The sequence below is a fragment of the Leuciscus leuciscus genome (genome assembly GCF_965113295.1).
Source record: "Leuciscus leuciscus genome assembly, chromosome: 9".
Lineage (NCBI taxonomy): Eukaryota > Metazoa > Chordata > Actinopteri > Cypriniformes > Leuciscidae > Leuciscus > Leuciscus leuciscus.
The window spans coordinates 4959756-4986679 of record NC_138733.1 but is presented as its reverse complement, the minus strand read 5'-3'; the positions used below and the strand labels follow the sequence as shown (position 1 = coordinate 4986679).

General features: G+C 38.6%; 1 protein-coding gene across 1 annotated transcript; it reads left to right on the top strand.

The window, feature by feature from the left end:
* On the top strand, positions 1-26160 carry LOC309506288 (coagulation factor IX). Its single transcript, XM_082180081.1, has 11 exons — positions 1-139; positions 611-708; positions 946-1048; positions 12935-13092; positions 14483-14507; positions 14595-14708; positions 16710-16841; positions 17759-18063; positions 19702-19816; positions 22304-22531; positions 25251-26160. Exons 3-11 carry the CDS (start codon positions 979-981, stop codon positions 25598-25600), a joined length of 1497 nt encoding a protein of 498 aa, XP_082036207.1. The 5' UTR covers positions 1-139; positions 611-708; positions 946-978; the 3' UTR covers positions 25601-26160.
* The last annotated feature ends 764 nt before the right edge of the window (positions 26161-26924 follow it).

Genomic DNA, 26924 nt, shown 5'->3' with positions numbered 1-26924 from the left:
ATCCGACACTACTGACTAGAGCCGTAGTCTACCTCTAAAACACTACAGATAGAGGCTAATCAATAGTGTAGGTCTCATCATGACGTACTACATCAGAACTACAGGAAATCCACTTCAATCGGGTGCTGCTTTCAAACAGGTAGTTGCATATTGTCCTGTGTGTTTTATGAAGGATTACTGAGAAACGTTTGATGATATTAACACATTCACTGTTTATTTTTGTTCATTTGTTGCTTTGTCTGGTTGTTTTTTTAAATAATGTAAATAATGTAACTACTTGTAGAATAGAATGTGAATTAAAACATTCTTTTGCCCAAATCTCACTTGTGATTTTTTCCGAAAAAAGAAAAATAATCATCTTTGATTGAACAGATTAAATCTCATCAAGTTCAAGAAAATGACTAAATGCATGTTTGTTGAAACATTTTCATAGTGATCTGGTGTATTTTTTTACTCGTTATTGTTCATATTATTGCACAAATGTTTTTATACTGACTAAATCCAGTTTGTGTGTGTGCATGTGTGTGTAAACACCGTCTGTCTAAAGGTCGATGTTGTACAAATACTGATTGAGTGTTTTAAAACGGTTTGCTGCTGTTTGTCATCACAGTTTCATTAGAGGTTATGTGAAAAACCCCTCTTCAGAAACATTAAACTCCTCTGGACTGGCCTAAATCAGGAGGAAAACATCCCAGTGAACTCAACAAGGTGAGTAGATACTCATGATCAACTCTGAATACTCAAAATATGATAAGATCTGTGGTTGAATGTATGCCATTTAAAGATTTCGGGTGTTTTGATGGATTATGTACATGAAAAGGTTTACTTCCAACTTAATTAGTTAGCTATATTTACTGTGGGCTACTGTTCAAAGTTAGCCTTCATGTCTCTTTCACACCAGCAGATGGAGGTGATAGTCTTGTTTTACATTCATGTATCAAACAGGTTGATTTACATCAAATCTGCTGCGGTGTCTTGATGTCTGAATCCATGAGCTGGATAGTGATTCTGCTTTTAATACATCTGACCTCAGCGCTCCAGTCATCAGGTTTGCTAGTTATGAAACGTTATTTCTGAATGTTCTCAGAATTATTTTATTTTTTTCTCGGTCATGTGAAATTCAGGGAAAATTATGAATTGAAGGGAATGTTCAATTATTTTATAATTTTGCAATCATTATGCACTGTAAAATTTAATTAGTCGGTTTAGAAAACTTGTGGAAACCGATTGCCTTAAACTGAGCAAGTAAATTAGCTACTTTTTGAGTTGATAAAATTACCTCTTAGTAGAGGTAACTACTTGGAAAACTCAAGGTGAGTACTTAACTCAGTCAACTTAAAGGGATGGTTCGGAGTAAAATCAACCTAGGATCCTTTGGCACCATGACCTCGAGCCAAACTCTAACGGCAGGCACTAATGGATCCAAGGCTGTATCTGGTAAATTACCGCACTAATAATACCCAGAATGGCACCAAACTTCTACAGTAGTACAAATAGGTTCTGTGCTCATAAAACGAGGCATTGGAAAGTTTGTAAGTACGTCAGGAGTTTATTTAAATAACACTTGCCTGACGGCTCATGCTACCACTAACCCGGACGTCGACGTCACTTCCGTGCTTTGGGAAAAGCTTGTAAAAGTCCTGGCAGAAAGCAATGCATTTTTTATTATTTTTTTCCGAAGTGTTGACAACTTAGTGTTAACTAATAATTGTTGCAAACTGGTACTACCAACAAAATATTAGTGCATTCCTGGAACTGGGCGTCGTTACATTACATCCTTATGCATCGCTTTATGCTAGGACTTTTTTACAGGATGGCACAGGTGTGTATTTTTATTGGAATTTTACTATTTCACCCCCATTTCCTTTAAAAAAAATATTTTGCACTAGATACACAAAATAGTTCCTCTCAGCGCCTTTTAGACAAAAATGTCCGCATTAAAACTGCAAATTTTCACCCCAGGGCCATTTAACTATAAAATGATGCAATCTTTCTTTAAGGGATACTTCACCTCTGGAAAGATGAATGTGTATTTAAAATAGGTCATTTATGTAGAAGAAATGTGAAGACATTTTTTAATTTGGAGCTTTCTAGACTGAGAAAAGCCAGAAAATGTATTTTTGGCTTATGTGGATGAAAGACAACAACTCCCAGAATGCACTTGCTTTGCTGCCCTAGGAGGCCACGCCTACCGGTAACAGAGGCTTAAGAGAGCGCAGTTGAAAACAACAAGGTTAGGCTACCAGTGAGTCTCGTGACGAGTCTGCCTGGGATTTCGGGATCGCCCAAAATGTCTGGGATTCGGCTTTTGCATTCTACAGTCGCCATTCATTATGTTTACTGTGGCGAGCAGGACGAGGCTGAGGGGCGCGGGAGAACGGCACGAGGCCGGTGGCGTCATTACTGAGACGCGCCGGTCTCATAGGCTATCTCTCACGGAGGAGCGGGAATTTTCTTAGCAATGTTAAAACGCACATCAACCGATCACTTGTTTAGCGTTCATGTAAACACTACATTCAGATTCACCGATCGGAATGAATTCAGTTAGATTGAAACAAAAGGTGTGCATGTAAACAATGAATGGCGACTGCAGAAAGCAAAAGCCGAATCCCGGACATTTTGGACGATCTCGACGGCCGGACATGTCCGGGAAAAATAGGATGGTAACCCCTACTACTCAGCTTTCTCCTACTACTCAGCTTTCTCCACAGAGCAAGAGCCTGCTAGCTTAGCTTCCAAAGAAAGACGGCTGACACTGTGTACATTCTGTGAGTGAGATCCCACCCTCTATGGGCGGGCTGAACACATGCGGAACAGCTCCTCCTACTGGCTGTAGTCTTTAGCCTCTGGCCAGAAAATCCTCCGATGACGCAAAATGACGATTTTTGTGTCATCGGAGGATTTTTTCCAGACAAAAAATACATAAATCTCTCGTCTCAGGGGGATATGAGTGTAGAAAGCATGGTAATTCGAAAATACTACAGGTTTACTACTAATACAAAGCTTAATGCTAAATCCTGAAGTATCCCTTTAAAGGGATAGTTCACTTTGAAATTAAATTTTGGTATGTTTTAGCTTACCTCAAGGGCATTCAAGATGTAGGTGTCTTTTTTTCCGCAGTAGTTTCAATTTTGATATTTTTAGGTCAAACCGTTCTTGTCTGTCAGTCATATAATGCAGGTCGATGGTCACTTGTCTCAAACAGCATGCACAGAGTCCAAATTAAAACAATTCCCCGTCGTCCAAATTAAACAATTCCCCATCGTCCAAATTAAACAATTCCCCGTCGTCCAAATTAAACAATTCCCCATCGTAAGTACACATTGATGGCCTAAGACACGAAACGAGCGGCGAAACCGTAGCCAAGGCGACATCTATTGTATATGTCTATACCCGCCCGCGCTCTCAGATCACTTGGACGTGGCTGAGTTCAAGAGGTAAAAACGATATAAAAACTATTCGTTTTCTCACACAAACCGCTCGTTTCGTGTCTTAGGCCATCAATGTGTACTTACGATGGGGAATTGTTTAATTTGGACGACGGGGAATTGTTTTAATTTGGACTCTGTGCATGCTGTTTGAGACAAGTGACCATCGACCTGCATTATATGACTGACAGACAAGAACGGTTTGACCTAAAAATATCAAAATTGAAACTACTGCGGAAAAAAAGACACTTACATCTTGGATGCCCTTGAGGTAAGCTAAAACATACCAAAATTTAATTTCAAAGTGAACTATCCCTTTAAGAGGCTTTCATTCTGTTGGTAAGGCTTACATTTCTTTTTAATTTTTACCAGATAGTGCCATTTTTTCAGGTTTGGACTATAAAGCAAATACTTGCTTTATTCCTGTTTTCTGCTTCGGCATATTATAGAGCCAGTTGGATAAATTATGCAGCGATAATTGTGTGGGTGTGTTGGTATGGATTCAGAGTGTGGTTTGTATGTGTGTAATTAAAAAAATGTGTGCGTGTGCACTTGTAATATTTGTTTATTAATAATAAATCCAACCAGTGTGTGTCCCAGTGGAGTTTTACTGGCATCCAATGGGGAAAATCTGGTACTGCGCCCAAACAACATCTCACTGAAAGCTCATTTTTTGAGATATTATCCTCAAATTTGGAACACAACTTGTTTAGATGTATGGCTTTGATTTTCTACCAGTTTTGGTTCAACATTTTCATAAAATATAAATTGTATATAAAATAGGCTGATGTTCATCATTTTCATAAACCTAAACAACTTTTTTTTGGTTTTACTTTTTGAAATGTTTTTACAACAATAATCTTCCATGGGTCTTCTTTAAAATGAGACCAAATTTAAGTCTGTGCTCCCAAGCCTCACAATTATATGACAGTTTTTTGACATGGACATTTTTTGTCCACTATGGACCAATGTGTAACTTTTTTTAATTGATGCACAACGGTTAAATCCCAAAGGAACATTAAAGCATAAAAGTATGATAATATGTTTGCAGAGGTTTAGGAAACATGCTCAAGTTCAAAAAGCAATGCAAAAAGGAAATGTGTGTTCCAGGTGTGTGTGTTTTGGTTTTGGTTTGCGTGATCCCTCCCACTGCCAATTCTCCCAATAGTATTTCAACACCCCGGGTTGCCAGTTTGTGGAAAACACAGCGTATTGCAGCCACCCGAATTAAAACACCTCGAGAGTCGGCTATAAATACATTGTAAAGTACACATTGGCCAAACAACTTCAAGTGTAAGGCTAGTCACCAGGGCCGGATTTAACTCATATTGTAACATAGGCAAAAGAATATTTGCTCCTCAACTACATAAAACATTAGCCTTTATATATTAGAGCGGCACATTTGTAATGATGAGCCGCTGTCCGGATAGGGAAGAGCAATTTACGCATGAGTCTTGTGACAGTTCTAATAATTCATTAAAAAAGGAGCAATATCTTTCAAAAGTTGGCCAAAGTGTCAGAGTCTTATGATCTTACGGCCAGTTTCTTCATATTCTCATGACATGTCTCTTGAAAACATAATTTGCTAACGGGTCTCTCCAGAACACTGTTCTTTGTCCTCACTTTAACTCGGCGTGCCTTTTGCTGTCCGGGAATGTCTCCAAAATTCCACCTTAAGGCCAAGAATTCTGTGGTGAATTGAAGGCAAATTTTATTAATGACCATCTTGTTTAACAACACAGTCATTCACAATTTTCCAGGAATCTCTGGTCCTCAAAAGAAAATCCGGGTTTCTCCTTGTATGCTTGAGAAGTTGGCCCAACTGAGGGAAGAAACAGCTCCAAAGAGATGAACTCTTCCAGAGGCTGACTGATGGCACCATTACGCCACCACAAGAATCTCAACAACAACAAAAATCAAGATCTTCTTTAGGGACCTTGACTTGCTGAAACATACTCTCAATATCACAGCTAGAGGATTACACCTAAGTGGGTAGTTGTGAAATCTGGACCCTGCAACAAATCCGAATTCAATGAAGTACCTTGGAATGAGGTGACACAATCAAATAGCACTGATTTTCTTTTTCCATTTATGGTAGACTAGACTCCATGATGGGGAATGTGCCATCCTCTCTGTCGAGCTCCTCTTCTGGTACTTTCTCTGCATGACCCTTCTTTCGGAGGTCGCCAATAAAGTCTCTGTAATCTGATCGCCATCTGCACTGATCCTCATCAAACCCGTCACCATACGGGCGTGATGGATCCGATCTTCAACCAAATGAACTGGATAAATACTCTGAATGTTCTGATCCAATCTAAATTCTGACCTGTAATGGTGCCTGAATCATAATCATGCACTGTCCGGTCACTGGCAAGAGAACTGAGCGACAGAGCCTGGGTTCTCCCAAGGTTTCTTTCTCCATTCTGTCACTGATGGAGTTTGGGTTTCTTGCCGCTGTCGCCTTTGGCTTGCTTAGTTGGGGACATTTAATAATCAACAAAATAATTAACTTTTTTTTCAAAAATGAACCATCACTGAACTTACTTAAAGGAGAACTCCGGTCAATTTTAACATTGAGCTCATTTTTTGGTAAATTTGGAGTGCTGTCAATACAGAGAACAACGACAAAAATCGGTGTTGCCTACACAGTGTTATCCTCTTTTTAAAATGTGCACTCTGTTGACTTCAATGGGGCATATTTTAAACCTGCTTTTAGCCTCTTAACATCCTTGGTGTGTCATTACAAGGGCACAGCCAATGTGAGTGATTCCTTCAGAGTGAACGCGCTGAATCTGACTGCAGTATACCGTAAATCCTCTAATATAGGCCCGGGCCTTTATTTTACTCAAGCGCATTGCGGCCCAGGCCTTTATTGGAAGGAGGCCAGAATTAGAGACAGGCCTTTATTTCTATTTGAGCAAAACGGACTACCAGTAGAATGAATAAAAACGAGATTTTGTGTCTATTTGAACCTATAAAATACTAGGTTAATTTATTGAAAACGTACAGTTACCATATAACATTATGGTATGCATACAGAACATTAACAACAAATAAATATAATATAAATGATATTTTTTTGTGAAAAGCAATGATTCATTTTGAAACAGTATTTGTTCCAGCTTAGCTCCACAACAGCGCGCATCTGTGCATTCATTCATTCATTCATTCACACACACAGAAATGCGATTCATATTTAAAAAGTATTTTTGCGTGTAACTTACAGACACTATTGCGATTAGAACAAAGCAAATATAGAACTGACCTATTTCTCAGCTGGATCCGTTCCTCGAAATAATACTTCCAAGCACTTCTGAGGTACATTTTCCAGGATTATTATTACTTGGATAGATGTGTGTTATCCAGCTGATTGTGGGCGTTCACAGGTTTGCGTGGATCGCCTCAGATTATTTGCGTTTGAATAGCGCGCGCTCTCCATAATTAAGATCAAAGTCAACAGAGTATTTTGAATCTCGAAAAAAAGCGAGCCTATAGCGCCAGCACGATTGTCGATCCCAGGGGGTTAAAAAATAGATTTTCGCCAAAAATCCTCTTTGGCTCCGCAGCTGCCATGGTAAACAACATTAACCTACCGGTGACTGAAGTCTCACGTGCGAGTCAAGAGCGAAGTGATTGACATGACCAGGCTACCGTAGCTATGGCTTGGATTCATTAGCAAACATTGCCCCCCTGTGGTATTTGCATGTTACTATCACAAGCATAATGTTGTGGCCTGCCCAGAAAAACGTTGGTTCTAATAATAGCCCCATCCACTATTAGAGACCGGCCTTTATTTACCTCCGCCGACAGCGAGACCGGCCAATGTTAGAGACCCGGCCGCTAATGGAATACAGGCCAATATTTTTAGGATTTACGGTATGTTAAAAATATGAATAAAAATGAAGTTAATTCGGCCAGCACTCATACCTGTATTTACATCCTGTTTTCGGTTGAAGTCCATAGTAATCGATTGTTGAGTTCACGCGCATATGTTTAGTTACCTATGATCACGCGCGTGAACTCGACAATCGACTACTTTGGACTTCAACCGAAAACAGGATGTAAATACAGGTATGAGCGCTGGCCGAATTAACTTCATTTTTTTCACATCTACTGCAGTCAGATTGACCCGTGTTCACTTTAAAGGAATCACTCACATTGGCTGTGCACTTGTAATGACACATCAAGGATGTTAAGAGGCTAAAAGCAGGTTTAAAATATGCCCCATTGAAGTCAACAGGGTGCAAATTTTAAAAAGAGGATAACATGGTGCAGGCAACACCGATTTTTGTCGTTGTTTTCTGTACTGACAGCACTCCAAATGTACAAAAAAATGAGCTCAATGTTAAAATTGACCGGAGTTCTCCTTTAAGCTGGACTATGATGCTATTTTCTTCTTGAAACAAACTGTTGCATTATCATTGTTTTGTTTGCTGTTATCACTGTAAAGCTGCTTTGAAACAATGTGCATTGTAAAAAGCGCTATATAAATAAAGGTGACTTGACATGAATGTTTCATCCTTCCCGAATCTCTGGAGTATACTCAGGGCTCGTTGTTCTGCAATCTTTTTGTTATCAAGGCAGGGTGAGGTTGGGTTTGTGAAATGGAAGGTATATTTGCTAATGAACAACACAGTCGTTCACAATTTCCAGGAATCTCTGGTTCTCAAAAGAAAATGTAGGGTTTCTCATTGTATGCTTGCTCTGAAAAGTCATTATTGAGGAACTCACCCAGTTTAGCCACTGAAATTCTGTTAGAAGACACAAGTGGTCCCTGAACATCTGTTGGATGAGTGAGTGGACCATTAACCAGCACATTTGGACCGCATAAGGACCATCCTCTTGGCTGTTAATAATCCACAAGGGCTCCATCGCTTTTGGGACATTGATCCCAATCAACATCATCTTTTATAGAACACAGTCGAACATCTTTCAGATATGGCCATTTCTTTAAGTCCTCTTCCGTTGGTATATTCTCCTGGCTGACCAGAACCTAACTTATGAAAGTTTCAGGCAATTCTATGAAGTAGTCGCGGTCCACACCACTTACTTCCAAGCCATTCAACCGAAAGGTTTTTATGGGCTTTTCCTGTCCCATTGTTTTGAGCAAGATATCAATTCGTTTGCCAGCCATGTTTAACCATCGCAGTCTCTCCGTAAAGAATGTGGATGAACTTCCAGGGTCTAGGAAAGCATACGTCTGGAACACTCTACTACCTTTGGACGCTTTTACTTTTACTGGAATAATCCCAAGCTTGCAGTCTTGCCGGCCACTGTGCGCTCAGTAGCTACAACAGCAATAGCAACAGGTACGTTGAGCCATGGGAACGTTCCCCGCAGGAACTTTCCCCAGGAACTAGGAACTTTGGGCTGGTACTCGGGGTGTTTCCACCGCAGGAACCAGTGGTCTAAATTTGGGCTGCACGATTAATTGCAATGAAACCACACGCAATTTGGCAAAGGCTGAGATTATTTTCTGCACAGTTTGTCAGTGCAGCGGCTGAGCAGTAGTAAATGCTCCATCTGAACATCAGAGGGCGTCTCACACACACACACACCAAATATGCCCCGCCGCAGAAGTACGATAACACACATCATTCCAGGAAACCCCTATGGGCTTCATCGCTGTATCTGAATAAACAAGATTGAAACGCTTTGATTAAACATGACTAATAAACACACGACTGCCTTATTCTGTGTAAGAAGCACATCATCTCACAGAAGGAGGAGCTCAACTGTTGTTATGAAGTGAGTTTGGAGTAAAAGCATGTTATTAAATGTTGTCTTTTGTTGGACAAGATGTTCATAAATGCTTCTCATGTTTGATGAAAGATGTTTGCCACGTGTTGCTTTTTCAAATGCACGTTTAAAAGCGACTCAAACTCACAGTGCTTCATGATTTAAGTGTGATTACATGTAAATTGCGATTTATCGTGCAGCCCTAGTCTAAATTAATTTCCAGGTAAAAATGTCCCCCTTGGAAATTCCCTGCTTGCGAGGTACTACTTTTTCAAAGTTCAGGAACTTTCGGGGATGGGACTAGAGTGCTGAACATGCTGATTGGTTGAGTTCATGCTGCATTTTGATTGGTTGACTCCATGCAGCATTAATTTCAACCACCATTTTAAAAATGTTGCGGTGCGTGCAGTCCTACGTCACTGGACTACTTTGCCTAATCTTCACGGTACTTCAGACTGCGGTGGAAACGCAGAAAGCAACAGGTCTGAGGGAAAAACATTTTCCTGGGACAAATTGTTCCGGGTAATTTCAGTCAGTGGAAACGCATTTTTGGATTTAGCTTTTCTAGCATCATCCTCTCTCGTCCACATCAGTCGGTGAATTAAGTGAGCCTCTATTCAATGAAGCATTTATGATTTGCAGCACTGTCAGATGTTTCTTAGAACACACTTGGCAAATGAGATGTTTTTTTGCAGGCCTTTGTCAGATGTCCTTTTTTGAAACTTAAGCTAAACAACCCATTTGTTCTCAATAATTCAATTGTATCCTCATGTGATTTGTTCGTCATTTTAATACAAGAGTCAATTGCATGATCATAATCACAAAACAAACAGGGCTTACTAAAAGCTTACTATCTTCATGATTGTCCTTTGTTGACTATTCACCTTTGATACTTCGATAGAAGAAGCCGTGGGAACAAAACCTTTCCTGCAGGAAGATTTATACGATGGAAGTTCAGTCAACGACGTCTTTCTGGTGTTAGAATTTGTTTTCAGATCTTGAATCTCTCCAAAGATTTCTTGTTTCTCAATGAAAGCTACCAAGTCAGCAAACTCTGGCCTTCTTTGAGTGCGTTCCAGAATTTCACAGGCTGTACCTCTCCACTTTTTTCTTTAGCTTATATCTTTAGCTTATTTTTTAGATTGAATGGTAAATTCAATGCCATGTTAGCCAGATCTTGTGCATCATATTACCCTGTTTTAAAGCTTTCTCCATGTATGCACTAGCAATCTTAACATTTGGCTTCAGCATAACCTCTTCTAGCGTTCATTTAGAGACAACTTCAAACAAGTTCCAGAACTTGAACTGTTCCAGATAATACAATCGGTCTTGATTGTTATTCGTTTTCTCCTCAATTTTATGTATGAAAGGCCTCATGAAAGGTCTATATTGAATCACCCTTGTAGGAGGTGAGGCTTGTTTCTGCTGGGTCACGAGTAAATCAGCCAGATCGCTTTGTCTTTGGTGTTTGGTGTTCCTAGCTTCACTGTGCTGCTGGTCACTTTTAGCCTTGAAGAAGTTTGAGTTCAATGAAGAATCCTTTGCAGTGTTGTTTTAGGAATTGTTCCAATCCTCGTAAAATGTAGAGGAGATGATTCAGACTCAATGAGCAAAGACAAAAAAAAAATTTCCCAAAGCCTTATCCAGATATTCGTTCATAGCATTTCCTAATTTGACAGATGAGTGAGAACTATGCAGTGAACTTGCTTCGGAAATCTCCAACACCTTTAATTTTGCATTCACAGCCTCATATTTCAGACTGCAACTGAAAAGCTTCCATCTTAGATTCCAGCTTAGCTTTTTCCAACTCAAGCACCTGTTTTCCTTTCAAAAATCTTCAGCACGAGCAAAAAAAAAAAGCTGCTTTATCGGCTGCAATGTACACACGAGCACTGGGTCTCGGTTTATTTTGATCTTTTTGAACCTTTAGAAACATTAGATGCACTTTCAGAACGGCTCAATCAAAGTCTGTGGATCAGATTGGTTAATTTTCCACAGCTCTAATTAATTGGAGAAAATTGGTTAAAGTGACCCTTATTGGCTAAAACCAGCCAACCCTTTCACTTTCTTTGACATCATCAGATAAAAGAAATTGTACAGACTTGTGCACTTAATAAAACTCATTTTAAAGCTCTTTGAAATTCAAGGTGAAGTTCATTTACTTCGTCAGCATTGCTCCCATCAACCATCAAAGCCTTCAATTCATTCATTTTTCTTGCACAGGCCCCAAGCTTGATAAGTGATTTAAAAAGTTAAATTGCAATATCAATGCCTTCAGACACTATTCACAACCGCTTTGTGTGTTTGGCTCAGATTACAATCAGCTGTCACCTTTGTTTATTGACCAGAATGAGAATCAAGCTTGCATTCTTGCATCAACCACTTGCAACAACTTCACTCTAAAAAAAATGCTGGGTTGTTTTAACCGAACTTTGGGTCAAATATGGACAAACCCAGCCATTGGGTTAAATTTTTACATTACATTTTTAACCCAACGTTTGGGTTTGTCCATATTTGACCCAAAATTGTTAAAACAACCCAGCATTTTTGGCTTAAATCTTTGGCCCATATTAAACAACTTTGAACCACCTTGCAAGACTGCCCATCATCTTCATCTTCATCTTCAAGCCTCAAAACACGTGCACATGCGCCGAAACTCTTGCTTTGAACACTCGTAAAGTTCATAGACAGCTTCAATTCACGCCACATCAGATCGTCAAAGCTTGATCACACTTCGCAGCTCGGCCGCCAGCATAATAATCCGTAATAAAAACTTGCCAAATGGCTACTCACCGCACAGCACGTTCAAACAGCGTCTTAGTGAAGTCAGATCACGCGCTGAATAAACTGAAGGTGTTGTAAACCACAGCTATACTCACATCAATGGCCAGTTTATCGGGTCGTTGCGCGCGATCCGCTTCCGCGTCTTCACGGCATTCTCGGACTTCATACCGGCAGATTTATGTAATGCGCCGCTGTCCGGATAGGGGAGAGCAATTGATGCATGAGTCTGTAGCATAGCTTCTTAGTAGTTTATTTTCGAAGAATGAAATTGAATAAAGCTAACATTTGAGCCATAGATTCGCCGCTAACTATCACACGCACACACGATCTGAAAATGATATCCGAACTCCACCCACACTTCCTTACCTGCCCTATTTAAATATATATCCACAATAATGTAATACAAGTCTCCATTCGAAAATTCATAACATTCAGAGCAAATACTCACAAATAATACGCAAATAATAATTAATAAAATTAAACTTGATTATATTCAAATTATTAAATCAGTCCATTGAGTCCAAATATATAAAATGGAAATGGCTCTAACATATAGTTTCGTGAGTAAAAAAAAAAAAATCGTTGTACTTATTTAAAGAACCAATTCTGTATCTACCGTCGCATTGCATTGCAAACAAGCAGAGACGCTCCAAACTTCGCGATAGAGGCGGGGCGGAGTTATGAGGTTTGACTGACAGTTTAAGTATCCAATGGAGATACGAGGTTTAGTCAGGAACTCTTTTTAATAGTTTTCATTGGCCGGGTTTCCCCCAATATTTTAAATGTTGTTCATTTATATAGTAATTGTCTTACAGAGTTTTAGTATTAGGGTGAAATAATAATAATAATAATAATCTATATATATATATATATATATATGCCTTTGCATAAACCCGGCCCTGTTCGTCGCTTTGAGAGAACTCTTCCAGAATGTTCCCTGTTAGCTGGGTATGTTTCCATTAATCCCGCCGTGTGGTGTTCAGTGTTTCTGGACAGGCGTGATGCTGTGCGTCTGCTCAGGACTCGAAGAGCAAACGTCTTCCTGGAGGAGATGAAGCCTGGGAATCTGGAGCGGGAGTGTTACGAGGAGCTGTGCTCTCAGGAGGAGGCGGCCGAGATCTTCCAGAGCAAAGAGAAGACGGTACAGTCACAATTCTCTTTACTGTTTGTGCTTCCATTAAATATTCCAGATTACAGAGAGAACATGTTACGTTTTTTTTTTTTTTTTTTTTTTTACAGACAAATTTTTGTTTAGTTCATCTTTTAAAGTCACCATGAAACGGAAGTTGTGATCATCTATTGTTCTGTATATCTGAGTGAAACGCTTCTGGAACAAGAACAAATGTGGGCGGGGCTTGATTTTGTCTGTGGGGAATTGATTGGATGGTTATGGTTTGCTATTGGTGGATCTCATGTGAGTGACAGGTTATAGCCACGCCCTCATCATCAGAGAAGAGAAGAGATGAAGATATTCTGATTCAAGATTACCAGGAACATGAATTTAAAATAATAATCACAGAAAAATTATTTAAATTATCCATAAAAAACAACAAGAATTGTCATTTTGATTTCATGGTGACTTGAAGTTCTTGATGATTCATTGAGTACTTCAGATCAATGTTTTGGTTTCCGAGTTCTTTATAATGCACAAGAACATCCAGATGTAATTTCTTAAAAAGCTCTTTTACTCTGATTCTTCTATGACATCACACTGCAAAAACATCTGTAGTTCTAAACGGAACTTTTGTTCTTAAAGGGATACTTCACCGTTTTTTCATATTAAACTATGTTATTCCCTTAACTAAGACGAGTTGATACATACCTCTATCGTCTCAGTGCGTGCACTAAATCCCTCTGTCTTGCGGCGAAACTTTGTTAGCCCAGTTCATTTAATATGGGCCAAGCAGAGAAGCTACCAAACACCTCCACGTTTTCCCTATTTAAATACAGTTACTCGCGTAGTGTAACTCGACCTAGGACGGTGACACAAAACAAAACGTTGCGCTTTTCTAAGCGTGTAAAATGGATAACTATTTTGTATGGCGGAATACCATAGCAAGTGCTTGTAAGCACTTCGACTTGGCGCAGTAATATCTTCACTAGAGGGAGCGGGGGCCGGTGAGAGGATTTTTCACGAGTGAAGATATTACTGCGCCAAGTCGAAGTGCTTACAAGCACTTGCTATGGTATTCCGCCATACAAAATAGTTATCCATTTTACACGCTTAGAAAAGCGCAACGTTTTGTTTTGTGTCACCGTCCAAGGTCGAGTTACACTACGCGAGTAACTGTATTTAAATAGGGAAAACGTGGAGGTGTTTGGTATCTTCTCTGCTTGGCCCATATTAAATGAACTGGGCAAACAAAGTTTCGCCGCAAGACAGAGGGATTTAGTGCACGCACTGAGACGATAGAGGTATGTATCAACTCGTCTTAGTTAAGGGAATAACATAGTTTAATATGAAAAAACGGTGAAGTATCCCTTTAAGAGTGCGATGACATCACTGTTCTCTGACTCTCGTGTTCTTTTAGATGGAGTTCTGGTACAGATATCGGAGTAAGTGTTGTTAAGTGGTCTTACTCTTCTAAATAACCCATTTAGAGTTGACGTTTCTCATCATCCTGAGGTAAATGTGTGGTTTAGATGGTAACCTGTGTCGCACTAACCCGTGTGTGAACGGAGGGATCTGCAGCGAGACTCGAGGTGTTCGCGAGTGTCTCTGTCCTCCACAGTACAGCGGACAACACTGTCAGACAGGTGCACTGACTCGCTTATTCTAAGTACACATAATAAAAGTTACTAGTGAAACAAAAATACTTTATTGTATTTGAAATATATTTCCTTTTTCAACAGTACATTGCATTTATACTAACAAAAAAATCTTTAAATATATTAATAGTAGCATCATGCTTTTACCTATTTTCACAATACAAATTTCAACACACTTTAAAATAATTGCACTTTAGTATATTTTCTACAAAAATATATTTTAGAAAAACATACTTGAAGTGAAAATTCTGTTTATTTTTAAAAAGTTTATTTATTTGCAATATTAAAATTGTATTTTTGGTATATTTTAACTGTGTGCTGGAAATTATCATTGTAACGATACATTGGAAGTATACTTTCAAAATACATTATAGTATATTGTATAGCTAAGTAATATATGTTTATTAATGTGTATTTGTTATTGAAGACAAAGTGTGCAGTTTGTAGTCTAGCTTTCAAAGTGTGTGTGAGTGTGTTTTATACAAATATTTTTTACTGTGTGTTTTATTGAATGATAATTTTCCCACTGTATTTGTAATACTTTAAAATATATTTTTTTCATAATTTTAGCATAAATGAGGCAGAAAATGCTACTGATAACACAGTAATAGTGTACTTGACTACTTTTAAAATGCACCATTAACATATTTAATTATGGTTTTTTTGTATTATAAATATGATTTGTATATATTATATATTCTTATATTTTAAATAATTTATAAGTGTATTTAAAAATGCATTAAAGATGGGTTCAATTGTTCTAAAAGGGGTAACAAAATAAAAATAAATTCAAGCTGAAATAGTATGTTAAGCATATTTTAGTTAATCTTCAGTGTGTCTAAAAATAGCACAGTTGAGTACACTAAGATCTTAAGTTTATCTTAAGAAGTACTAAAGAAAAACTTTTAGTATATTAAGTACAAAATTAGTGTGTGAAAATGGAGCACTTTAAGTACATTATGGAAGTGTACTTTAATAAAATGTATTTTAGTGCACTTTTTTAACCTATTAATACATTATAAGTATAATTTGTATATATTTATTATATATTATTATTATATTTTAAATAATTTATTATTGTATTTAAAATGCATTAAAGATGGTTTCAGTTTTACTAAAAGTGGTAACAAAATACATTTTTTTAAAAGCTGAAATAGTATATTAAAAATACACTTTAGTTCATCTTCAGTGTGTCTCAAAATAGCACAGTTGAGTACACTAAGATGATCTTAAGTTTATCTTAAGAAGTACTAAAGATAAGCTTTTAGTATATTAAGTACAAAATAAGTGCGTGAAAATAGAGCACTTTAAGTACATTATGGAAGTACATTATGGAAGTGTACTAAGTGCACTTAAATAAAAAAAAATTTCACCTGGGGTATTTGGAATAAGCCAAAGCATATACTTTACACTCAAATATAATACACTTATGGTATATATTTATTGTATGTTTCGAATACACTCGTAGTGAATTTGTAATGTACTTGTAACACAAATAAAGTACACTTTAATATCACTAATCAAGCATGTCATTAGTCCCTACACAGGCATATACTTAAAGTATACTCAACGCTATCTCACGACCAATTCGTATAAATTCGTACAAGTAAGTAAAATGGCTAATTCGTACGATTTGTCTAAACCCACGTGATGGGTAGGGTTAGGGGCGGGGTCAGGTGTAGGTCATTCATACGAATTGGGCAACTCGTAAACTATATGTACGATTTAGCAAAAATCAGAGTGAGGTCGTATGAATTCGTACGAATTAGCCACCTCGTAAAAGTAAAACTAAACTTTCTCACAAAAGTACACTAAATACACAAAGTTATCCTTTACTACAATTTATTTACAACTAAAATATACTTAGTACAAAATTAGTTGCTCCAAAATAGCACACTTCAAGTTAACTAATCATTAACACACTTGAAGTATACTGAATCAGTCTGGCTTTAAGTATACTTAGCATATTTTGTGTGTGTGTGTGTTCAGAGGTGTTTGACTGTAGATATAAGAACGGAGGGTGTCTGCACTACTGCAGCTCAGAGCAGACTCCAGGTGTTGTGTGCAGATGTGCAGACGGGTATCAGCTGGATGAAGACCTGCGCAGCTGCAATCCATCAGGTACAAACACACACACCTGTGCAGCAAAAGAGATCGGCACAAATTATTTAATCATTAACCATTCATATTTTAAAGGTGAATCTCACCAAACATGTCCTTAAAATCAAAGAAATTCATTAGTTGAGCATTATTAAGAGAATGTGCAAAGAAAGGGATCGCTAACTGCACAGTTTTCTGCACTATATGCAGTTTATAAAAGAAAAATATTTTTGCTAGACCTTCATTAGTGAATATTTTCTAGTCTGGATGTAACTCAGTTTACGGTCTGCAATCCCTTTGTTTGCGTTGATTTTTTATAAATTTTTTTGGTTTAATGCACATGAAGCAACATGATTTTTAGTTGGAGTGCAACAAATTGTGTGTGTTATTCTTTTTTTTTTTTACAGTATTATTGATATACTTTTATAGTTTATTTTATAATCTCGGTTTTAATTTTCATTGAATTTTTTTTCAGGGATTTTTTTAACCTTTATTTTAGCTATATTTTTCTTAGCGGTCTATATCATTTTAGTTTTTTGCTTTAGTTTATATAGTATTAGTTATTTTAGAGAACTTACACAAAAAATTTGAAATGTTGGCAACTAGCTGAAATAAAATTTTATTTAGTCAATGTAGATTTCATTTCAAGTAATGAAAATGTGTTTTGATGGTTTTAGTCAATGATAATAACATACATACATATATATACTGTATATACGCACTTTTTTTTTACAGATTTCCTGATTTTAAAAAAATAAATTTAAACAGTATACCTGAACAAATCTGGATGTTTCTGTGTGTATGTGTGTTTATGTGTGTCTGTATATATGTGTGTGTTTGTGTGTCTGTGTGTGTTTATGTATATATATGTGTGATTGTGTGTGTTTATATATGTGTGTGTGTGTATATATATATATATGCGTGTGTGTGTGTGTTAGTGCAGTACCCCTGTGGGAAACAGTGGAGTAGTGGGATCATGTCTCGCTCTCTGGATGATATAAGCACCACAGACCCTGATGATGTAAACCACACCCACACCGTGACAAACTCCTCCCACTCATTACATCACAACAGAAGTTCACTGGACAACTCGACTCTCCCGCCAAACCAAACCACACTTCAACAAGCCGAACCTGCTTCACAGGACGAACTCTCAGAGACAGGAAGTGACATCACAGGTGCAAATGAGGATACGCGTATCGTTGGAGGTCAGCTGCAGGGTCAGGGCGGGAGTCCGTGGCAGGTGATCCTTCACATGACCTTTATGCTTAACCTTCAGAGATTTGATCAGTAAAGCTCCTTGCACACTGAGTCCGAAATTTTCTTATTCGCCATTCGGTGGCTCTGAATTGTCAAAAACACCTCTCAAAATGCTTGCTATGGATGAAAATGCTTGCGGCCTCGTGCCGTACTAAAGGCACTCGTTATTAAAGATTTTAAGAACTCTATAAAAACTCCATAGTAACCATCTTTGACAACTACAAACCACCTAGTATCACCATAGCAACCACCAAAAATACCTTAGCAACCACCCTGTACACCCTAGCAACGTCTAGAAACGCTCTAGTAACCACCAAAAATACCCTAGCAACCACCCAGAACACCCTAGCAAATGCCTAGCTACGCCCTAGCAATCCCCCAGAATATACAAGCAACCGCCTGGCAACACCATAGCAACCACCCAGAATACCCTAACAACCACCTAGCAACACCATAGCAACCACCCAGAATACCCTAGCAACCACCTAGCAACGCTAGCTAAATGCATAATTATCCAAATTATGGATAATTTTTTTATGACAGACGAAAGTTTCGCATGCAGTGTCTAAACGTGATTGACACAACGTGAGGTCGTATTTATTTTTTAATGTGAGAAAATTTCGCACTCAAGGTCCTTGCAAACTGAGTCCGAAACGTTTTTAATTTTCTGCGTTTTTCACATCCATAGCAAGCACTTTGAAAGGTGTTTTGACAATTCAGAGCCACCGAATGACAAATACGAAAAAACGCATGCGAAAATTTCGGACTCGGTGTGCAAGGACCTTAAAGGACAACTCCAGTGAAAAATTAACCTTGGGGTAATTAACACATGGTTACCGAGTCGATCGTTCCCTGGGGTGCGTTTTCATGATAATCGAATGTAAAGAGTTTTATTTATAAAAACAGATTAGCTTATAACACTAGTATATGGGGCAGAGTGTAAGTAAAAACAAATCGCAAGTTAATACCACTAACAAGGCTCAAAATAGCCTCACACTAACACGGTAGCATAATGAGGGTCCCTACATGCAAACCGAAGCATTGAGAACTTTGTAAGTGTACAGACAGTTTAATAAGAAGATACTTTATAAAGACAGTACATTACGCGTTTACAGGCAGCGGGCATCTTGGAAAACAGACTCGATTAATCGAGCCACGAACGCCCTGCTACGTGAGCTGGTCGATAGGAATTACGTTTGTGAAATCTAATGTAGCAGGGCGTTCGTGGGTCGACTAGTCGATACTGTTTTCCAAGATGGATCCTGCCTGTAAATGCGTAATGTACTGGCTTTATAAAGTATCTTCTTATTAAACTGTCTGTACACTTACAAAGTTCTCCATGCTTCGTTTTGTATGTAGGGACCCTTATTATGCTACCGTGTTAGTGTGAGGCTATTTTGAGCCTTGTTAGTGGTATTAACTAGCGATTTATTTTTACTTACTCTCTGCCCCATATACTAGTGTTATGAGCTAATCTGTTTTTAGAGATAAAACACTTTATATTTGATTTTCATGAAAACGCACCCCAGGGAACGATCGACTCGGTAACCATGTGTTAATTACCCCAAGGTTCATTTTTCACTGGAGTTGTCCTTTAACCCTTTGAATGAAAACGCTGCAGGTTCTTCTTCGTCGTGAGGATGAGCACGGGTTCTGCGGCGGCTCTCTGATCGATCTGCGCTGGGTGGTGACGGCAGCACACTGTCTCCAGCAAACACCAGATCATGTGACCGTCGGTGAGTGACGTCTGTCTGATGGGACCCTTCATATGAGGCTCGTGTTGCAGTGTTCAGAGAAGAGGTTATCGCATAACAAATTTAAACGGACGTGTATGCCATATTGTTGCAATTACATGCACAAGACACTTTGAACACGCTAAGGTTACAGTTTACTTATGTGGAATTGTGTGTATAGTACTGTTCAAAAAAAAATTCAAGTGTCTTATGCTCTACATTTATTTAAAAAACATTAATATTATGAAATAGTATTACAATTTAAATTTAACTTTCTATGTGAATATATAGTGAAGTGTAATTTATTCCTGTGATCAAAGCTGAATTTTCAGCATCATTACTCCAGTCTTCAGTGTCACATGATCCTTCAGAAATCAGTATAATATGATGATTTGATGCTTCTGGTTAATATCCAGTGGAATGAATAAGAGATTTAATGTCTTTTATCTTCAGTTGATTTCATCTAAGGCTGTGGCTGGAAGTCAGTTGTTGTTTCACTTTCCTTCAGTGATTCTGCTTGTTAACAGCAGGCGTTCATCACTAACGCTCAGTCATCACTTGATTAATCACTTAATTATCTCATTAATATATTTTGCTGTCTAGCCTTGACTACTTCTCTGATGTTAAAGGGATAGTTCACCCAAAAATGAAAATTACCCCATGATTTACTCTCCCTCAAGCCATCCTAGGTGTATATGAGTTTCTTCTTTCAGCCGAACACAATCAGAGTTATATAAAAAAATATCCTGGCTCTTCCAAGCTTTATAATGGGATTCTTTTTTTTTAAGCCCAAAAAAGAGGTCAGAGGTCACTCTTCTGCCGGAACTAGACTCGCGTCAGAGTCCTGCACGGGTCCATTTTTGGAGACCCGCCCCCGCCCGTACCCGCAAAGTTCAGCACCAGATCCGACCCGTCACCCGTGATAATATCAAAATTAAATCCGCACCCACCCAGACCCGTTAATATTTGGCTCGTTACCCGACCCATGCCCGCGATAAACCACACAGGTGACGCGTTCATGTAACAACATGTAAGGGTGCGCTGCCAATAACGCACCTAAAAGCTGTCACAAAGAACTTGGAAAAGTAATGATTATTAATAGGCCTATGTCAAATATATCAATGAGACATTTCAATTGTTTATTAATAAGCGTTTTCTGTGTCAAAGATGACGATGCTGACTCGCGATCTTCGCAGTAGTGAACGCGCCAGAGAGAAATGCACATTTCATACGGATTATAAGCAGAGAACAGTCTGTTTTCTTTCGTTTTGAATTGTTTTGTTTAAAAGTACACATTTCATGCTTTCTATTTCTCAGGTCTGTGAGGCAGGTAGCTTATACGATGAGTTTCGGTTCATTTAAGTTCATCAGTTCACGCGCGGGCGCCTCCGGCCGTGTCCTGAATATATTGCTTGAGCCTGCCTGCTATATTTACTTCTTGTTTATTAAATCCAGGAATTTGGTAGATGAAACATTGATTTAAATTAAGATACAATTAATACAAAACGAAATTCACTTTAAAGAAAGGCTTAACAAACTTAATGAAGTGGTCAAAATCATGTCTGCCCACTCCATTTGTCTCACGATATTCGGGATCATCTTATCTTATTCATGCTTTTCACTTTTCATATAATCAACATGAAATATATATAAAAAATTATATTATTTTATTTAAACATGAATATGAAACTAAATAGTTTTTTAATGACTGGGCTACAACACATAGGCCTATTAGCCTACAGTACAGAGAAATTTAATGTCGCAACTTGGTCGGACTAAAAGGGGAGAAAAAAATAAAATTGGGTCGGTCCTAAATTGACAGGGTCGGTCGGGTTACGGCAAACAAGAATATTTTTAAGGATGGCCTGACTAAAACACATATTTGCGTATGTGTAATGCTGGTAATTTAGACATACAAATATTGCACATATTTTTCATCCGCTACCCGCCCGCAAGGAGTTCATTATCCGCCCGCGTTCCCGCCCGTGAATTTTAGGAATGTCACAATCCAACCCGTTTTAGCCACTTTTATGCGGGTACCCGCGGATACCCGACCCGTTGCAGGACTCTGACTCGCGTATGGCCGTTACCGGAAGCCAGTGATTATAGCTTATAAAGTTATAAATCTGGATATTTTTTGTACCAAAATGCATTGCTTCGCTTCAGAAGGCCTTTATTAACCCCCTGGAGCAGTATGGATTACTTTTATGATGGATGGATACACTTTTTTTGGGCTTCAAAATATCAGTTAATATTCACTCCCATTATAAAGCTTGGAAAAGCCAAATTTTTTTTTTTATATAACACTGATTGTATTCGTCTGAAAGAAAGAGTCATACACACCTAGGATGGCTTGAGGGTGAGTAAATCATGGGATAATTTTCATTTTTGGGTTAACTATCCCGTTAGTTTTATTGTACCTTTTTCAGATTTTGTGCCGAACCCAGACATGAATTTATGATATTCACACACACACACACACACACACAGGAGACTACGATAAGATGCGTCTCGACAAAGACGAACAGAAGATCAAAGTGGAGAAGGTGGTTCTCCACCCTCACTTCCACGAATACACCTTCGACAGTGACATCGCCCTGCTGTACCTGTCTGACCCCGTGACCCCAGGTCCGTTCGCCGCACCGGTTTGCCTTCCCGACGCCAACCTGGCGGAGCGACTCCTGAAGCCCGGAGAGCAGGGCCTGGTGACAGGATGGGGTGTGTGATAGATTTTTCTTCTTTCGCATCTTTCGCACCTGATTTAAGTCTACCTGGGTCATCTGCTAATCAACGTTAGTTTTCCTAAGTCTTGCCTAATAATCGACGTCCCTAAACGTCTCCTGATCGACGTTAGTTTACCTGGGTCTCGTCTACTAATCGACGTCCCTAAACGGCTCCTGATCGATGTTAAGTTTTCCTAAGTCTCGTCTACTAATCGATGTCCCTAAACGTCTCCTGATTGACGTTAGTTTTCCTAAGTCTCGTCTACTAATCGACGTCCCTAAACGGCTCCTGATTGATGTTAAGTTTTCCTAAGTCTCGTCTACTAATCGATGTCCCTAAACGTCTCCTGATTGACGTTAGTTTTCCTAAGTCTCGTCTACTAATCGACTTCCCCGAACGTCTCCTGAACGACGTTAGTTTTCCTAAGTCTCGTCTACTAATCGACTTCCCCGAACGTCTCCTGAACGACGTTAGTTCTACTAATCGACGTCCCCGAACGTCTCCTGAACGACGTTAGTTCTACTAATCGACGTCCCCGAACGTCTCCTGATCAACGTTCGTTTTCCTAAGTGTCATCTACTAATCGACGTCCCCGAACATCTAAGTCTCTTTTCCTAAGTCTCGTCTACTAATCGACGTCCCCGAACGTCTCCTGAACGACGTTAGTTTTCCTAAATCTCTTCTACTAATCGACTTCCCTGAACGTCTCCTGAACGAAGTTAGTTCTACTAATCGACGTCCCCGAACGTCTCCTGATCAACGTTAGTTTTCCTAAGTCTCGTCTACTAATCGACGTCCCCGAACATCTCCTGATCAACGTTAGTTTTCCTAAGTCTCGTCTACTAATCGACGTCCCCGAACGTCTCCTGATCAACGTTAGTTTTCCTAAGTCTCGTCTACTAATCGACATCCCCAAACGTCTCCTGATTGACGTTAGTTTTCCTGGGTCTCGTCTACAAATTGACGTCCACAAACTTCTCCTGATCACCATTAGTTTTCCTAAGTCTTGTCTACTAATCGACGTCCCCAAATGTCTCCTGGTCGACGTTAGTTTTCCTAAGTCTCGTCTACTAATTGACTTCCCTGAACGTCTCCTGAACAACGTTAGTTTTCCTAAGTCTCGTCTACTAATCGACTTCCCCAAACGTTTCCTGAACGACGTTAGTTTTCCTAAGTCTCGTCTACTAATCGACCTCCCCGAACGTCTCCTGAACGACGTTAGTTTTCCTAAGTCTCGTCTACTAATCGACGTCCCCAAACATCTCCTGAACGACGTTAGTTTTCATAAGTCTCGTCTACTAATCGACGTCCCCAAACGTCTCCTGATTGACGTTAGTTTTCCTAAGTCTCGTCTACTAATCGACTTCCCCGGACGTCTCCTGAACGACGTTAGTTTTCCTAAGTCTCGTCTACTAATCGACTTCCCCGAACGTCTCCTGAACGACGTTAGTTTTCCTAAGTCTCGTCTACTAATTGACGTCCCCGAACGTCTCCTGATCGACGTTAGTTTTCCTGGGTCTCGTCTACTAATCGACGTCCCCGAACGTCTCCTGAATGACGTTAGTTTTCCTGGGTCTCGTCTACTAATCGACGTCCCCGAACGTCTCCTGAACGACGTTAGTTTTCCTGGGTCTCGTCTACTAATCGACTTCCCCGAACGTCTCCTGAACGACGTTCGTTTTCCTGGGTCTCGTCTAGTAATTGACGTCCCCGAACGTCTCCTGATTGACGTTAGTTTTCCTGGGTCTCGTCTACTAATTGACGTCCCCGAACGTCTCCTGATTGACGTTAGTTTTCCTGGGTCTCGTCTACTAATTGACGTCCCCGAACGTCTCCTGATTGACGTTAGTTTTCCTGGGTCTCGTCTACTAATCGACGTCCCCGAACGTCTCCTGATTGACGTTAGTTTTCCTGGGTCTCGTCTACTAATTGACGTCCCCGAACGTCTCCTGATTGACGTTAGTTTTCCTGGGTCTCGTCTACTAATCGACGTCCCCGAACGTCTCCTGAACGACGTTAGTTTTCCTAAGTCTCGTCTACTAATCGACGTCCCTAAACGTCTCCTGATCGACGTTAGTTTTCCTGGGTCTCATCTACTAATTGATGACCCCGTTCAATTATATTTAAACTCTCGCCGCGCGTCTCTTAATCTTAGTCCCCTAACCCTAACATCCTGCGCAGCAATAACTAGGCAGACTCCAGACAATGCCTTTGAATATGCTTTAATCACGGCCAGAGGATCTCAGACAAATTTCTGAGAGAATCCCCCCAGCAAAAAGAATACAAGAGTTTTTATAGAATAGGAGCATAGCAAAAGTGACATGATACATTACATAATTTACCTACAATTTGATTAGTTCTTTATATGCAAACCCTTCTGTTACTAGGTAGAAGCAAACTCTGTTTTCTTGATTGCTTCACTTTGTTCTTTAATCACGAGTTTTATAAATTTAGATATCTGTCTAGTTTTTTCTTTAATATACTTTATTTTCTTCACTACACTGTCTCCAGTGCAGAATGCAGAGCCATGCAGACACTTAGGCCTACTGCCCCCAACTTTTTGTTATATCTAGACATGATTCACTAACACACACACTCGGTCACAAGTTTATACCAAAGGGTTTGGAAACATTTAGGATTCAAAAGCATATGAATGTTATTCCTGCAAGAAAAATAAACGTTAGTTATGATTAATTAAAAAAATCCATCACAGGTGCGACTCGCTTCCTTCAGCGCTCCTCTCGATTCCTGAGGAAGGTGCAGCTCCCGGTGGTGGATCAGATGAACTGCATCAACTCCACGGAGCAGGTGATCACGGATAACATGTTCTGCGCGGGATATCTGATGGCGGAGAAGGACGCGTGTACGGGCGATAGCGGCGGACCCTTCGTGGTCAACTACCGGGGCACGTGGTTCCTGGCCGGGGTCGTCAGCTGGGGCGAGAGATGCGCTGCCGAGGGCAAATACGGGGTTTACACACGACTCGGAAACTATTTATCCTGGATACAGGAGGAGTTGATGAAAGAGGAATCCAATCGCAATCAGACTGCGAAAGTACAGTGAATATTGGCCCCCATTATGCATTAATTAACGACGAGCTATTACAAGTTTATAATTAATATTTGTTAATGTCAGTTAATAAAAATACAACTGTTCATTGCTAGTTCTTGTTATGCTGTAAAAAAAAAAAAGTTTTTGGAAGTTGTAAATAAAACAAAGATTAGACTGTTGTACAAGAAAATATGATTTCAATCCTTATACTTATACTTTAATTAATTGTTTTGTGTAAATTAATTGATATTTACTTGCAATATTTAGAGCGAAAACTTTTTCTACACCTTTTTTTTTTTCTGTGTAGCTCAGGTCCATTAAATATTATTAACAGACACAAATTTTGATTTTAATAATATACTAAGATTAATAAATGCTTTAGAAGTATTGTTCATTGTTAGTTCATGTTAACTAATGAATTGTATAGTGTTACCAATGTTTTGCTTGTTTAGTGCATCTTTTTTTCGGCTCTAAAATTTTCATACAAACAAAAACATGTTGTCTGACATGGATATGCAAGAAATAAAATAAATCAAGTAACTCTTAAAAATAAAAAATGTGCAAAAAACGTGTCCCTTCGTGTGTGTGTGTGTGTGTGTGTATATATATATATATATATATATATATATATATATATATATATCAAAATACACAAAAGTGACTATATATATATAGCTAAAACAGATTTCAATTTATATATTCTAAAATTTTTACATAAATATATTTTTCATAAGTTTTATTTCATAATATTTTGTCACTTTTAAAAAATATTTTCAATCTAAATATATTCATATTGTCCAAATACTTTTTGAAAAAAAAAGAAAAGAAAAAAAAAACATTTAGCCAGAATGTACTAATAAGGTTGGCAACGCATTTCCCCATGAAGTACATTTTGTTTTGGCATTTGAAGGTAAAAAAAAATAAAAAATTCAATTTGAAATTATATATATATATATATATATATATATGCCATGCTGCTTACAACATATTTGGCCAGAAGAAAATATTTTCAGTGAATTTCATATAAGATTTATATACTTTGATATTTCCAGTAGTTCTGAATCTTGAGGAATTGACTTCCGGAATCATCTGAAGTTCAAAATCTTCAAGACACATGATGCTTTGGTCATGCAATAATTTTAATATTTTACTGTCTAATATCATTGGATAAAGCTTGTTTTGGATAATCGTGTTTTATGAGCCTCCAGATCAGTTTAGTCAAATGACATTCATATGTATATCAAACCAAGAGACTTTAGGAATTATGAACAAACCTTGTTATTAATGATCAATAAAATTACATTATGGTTTTAAAATATAACTTATATAACCTACA

Coding starts and splice junctions, on each gene's coding strand:
- LOC309506288 (XM_082180081.1), top strand. CDS start 979: ATGTCTGAATCCATGAGCTGGATAGTGATTCTGCTTTTAATACATCTG. Junction 13,093..14,482: donor TCCAGAGCAAAGAGAAGACG/GTACAGTCACAA, acceptor GTGTTCTTTTAG/ATGGAGTTCTGGTACAGATA. Junction 14,709..16,709: donor CGGACAACACTGTCAGACAG/GTGCACTGACTC, acceptor GTGTGTGTTCAG/AGGTGTTTGACTGTAGATAT.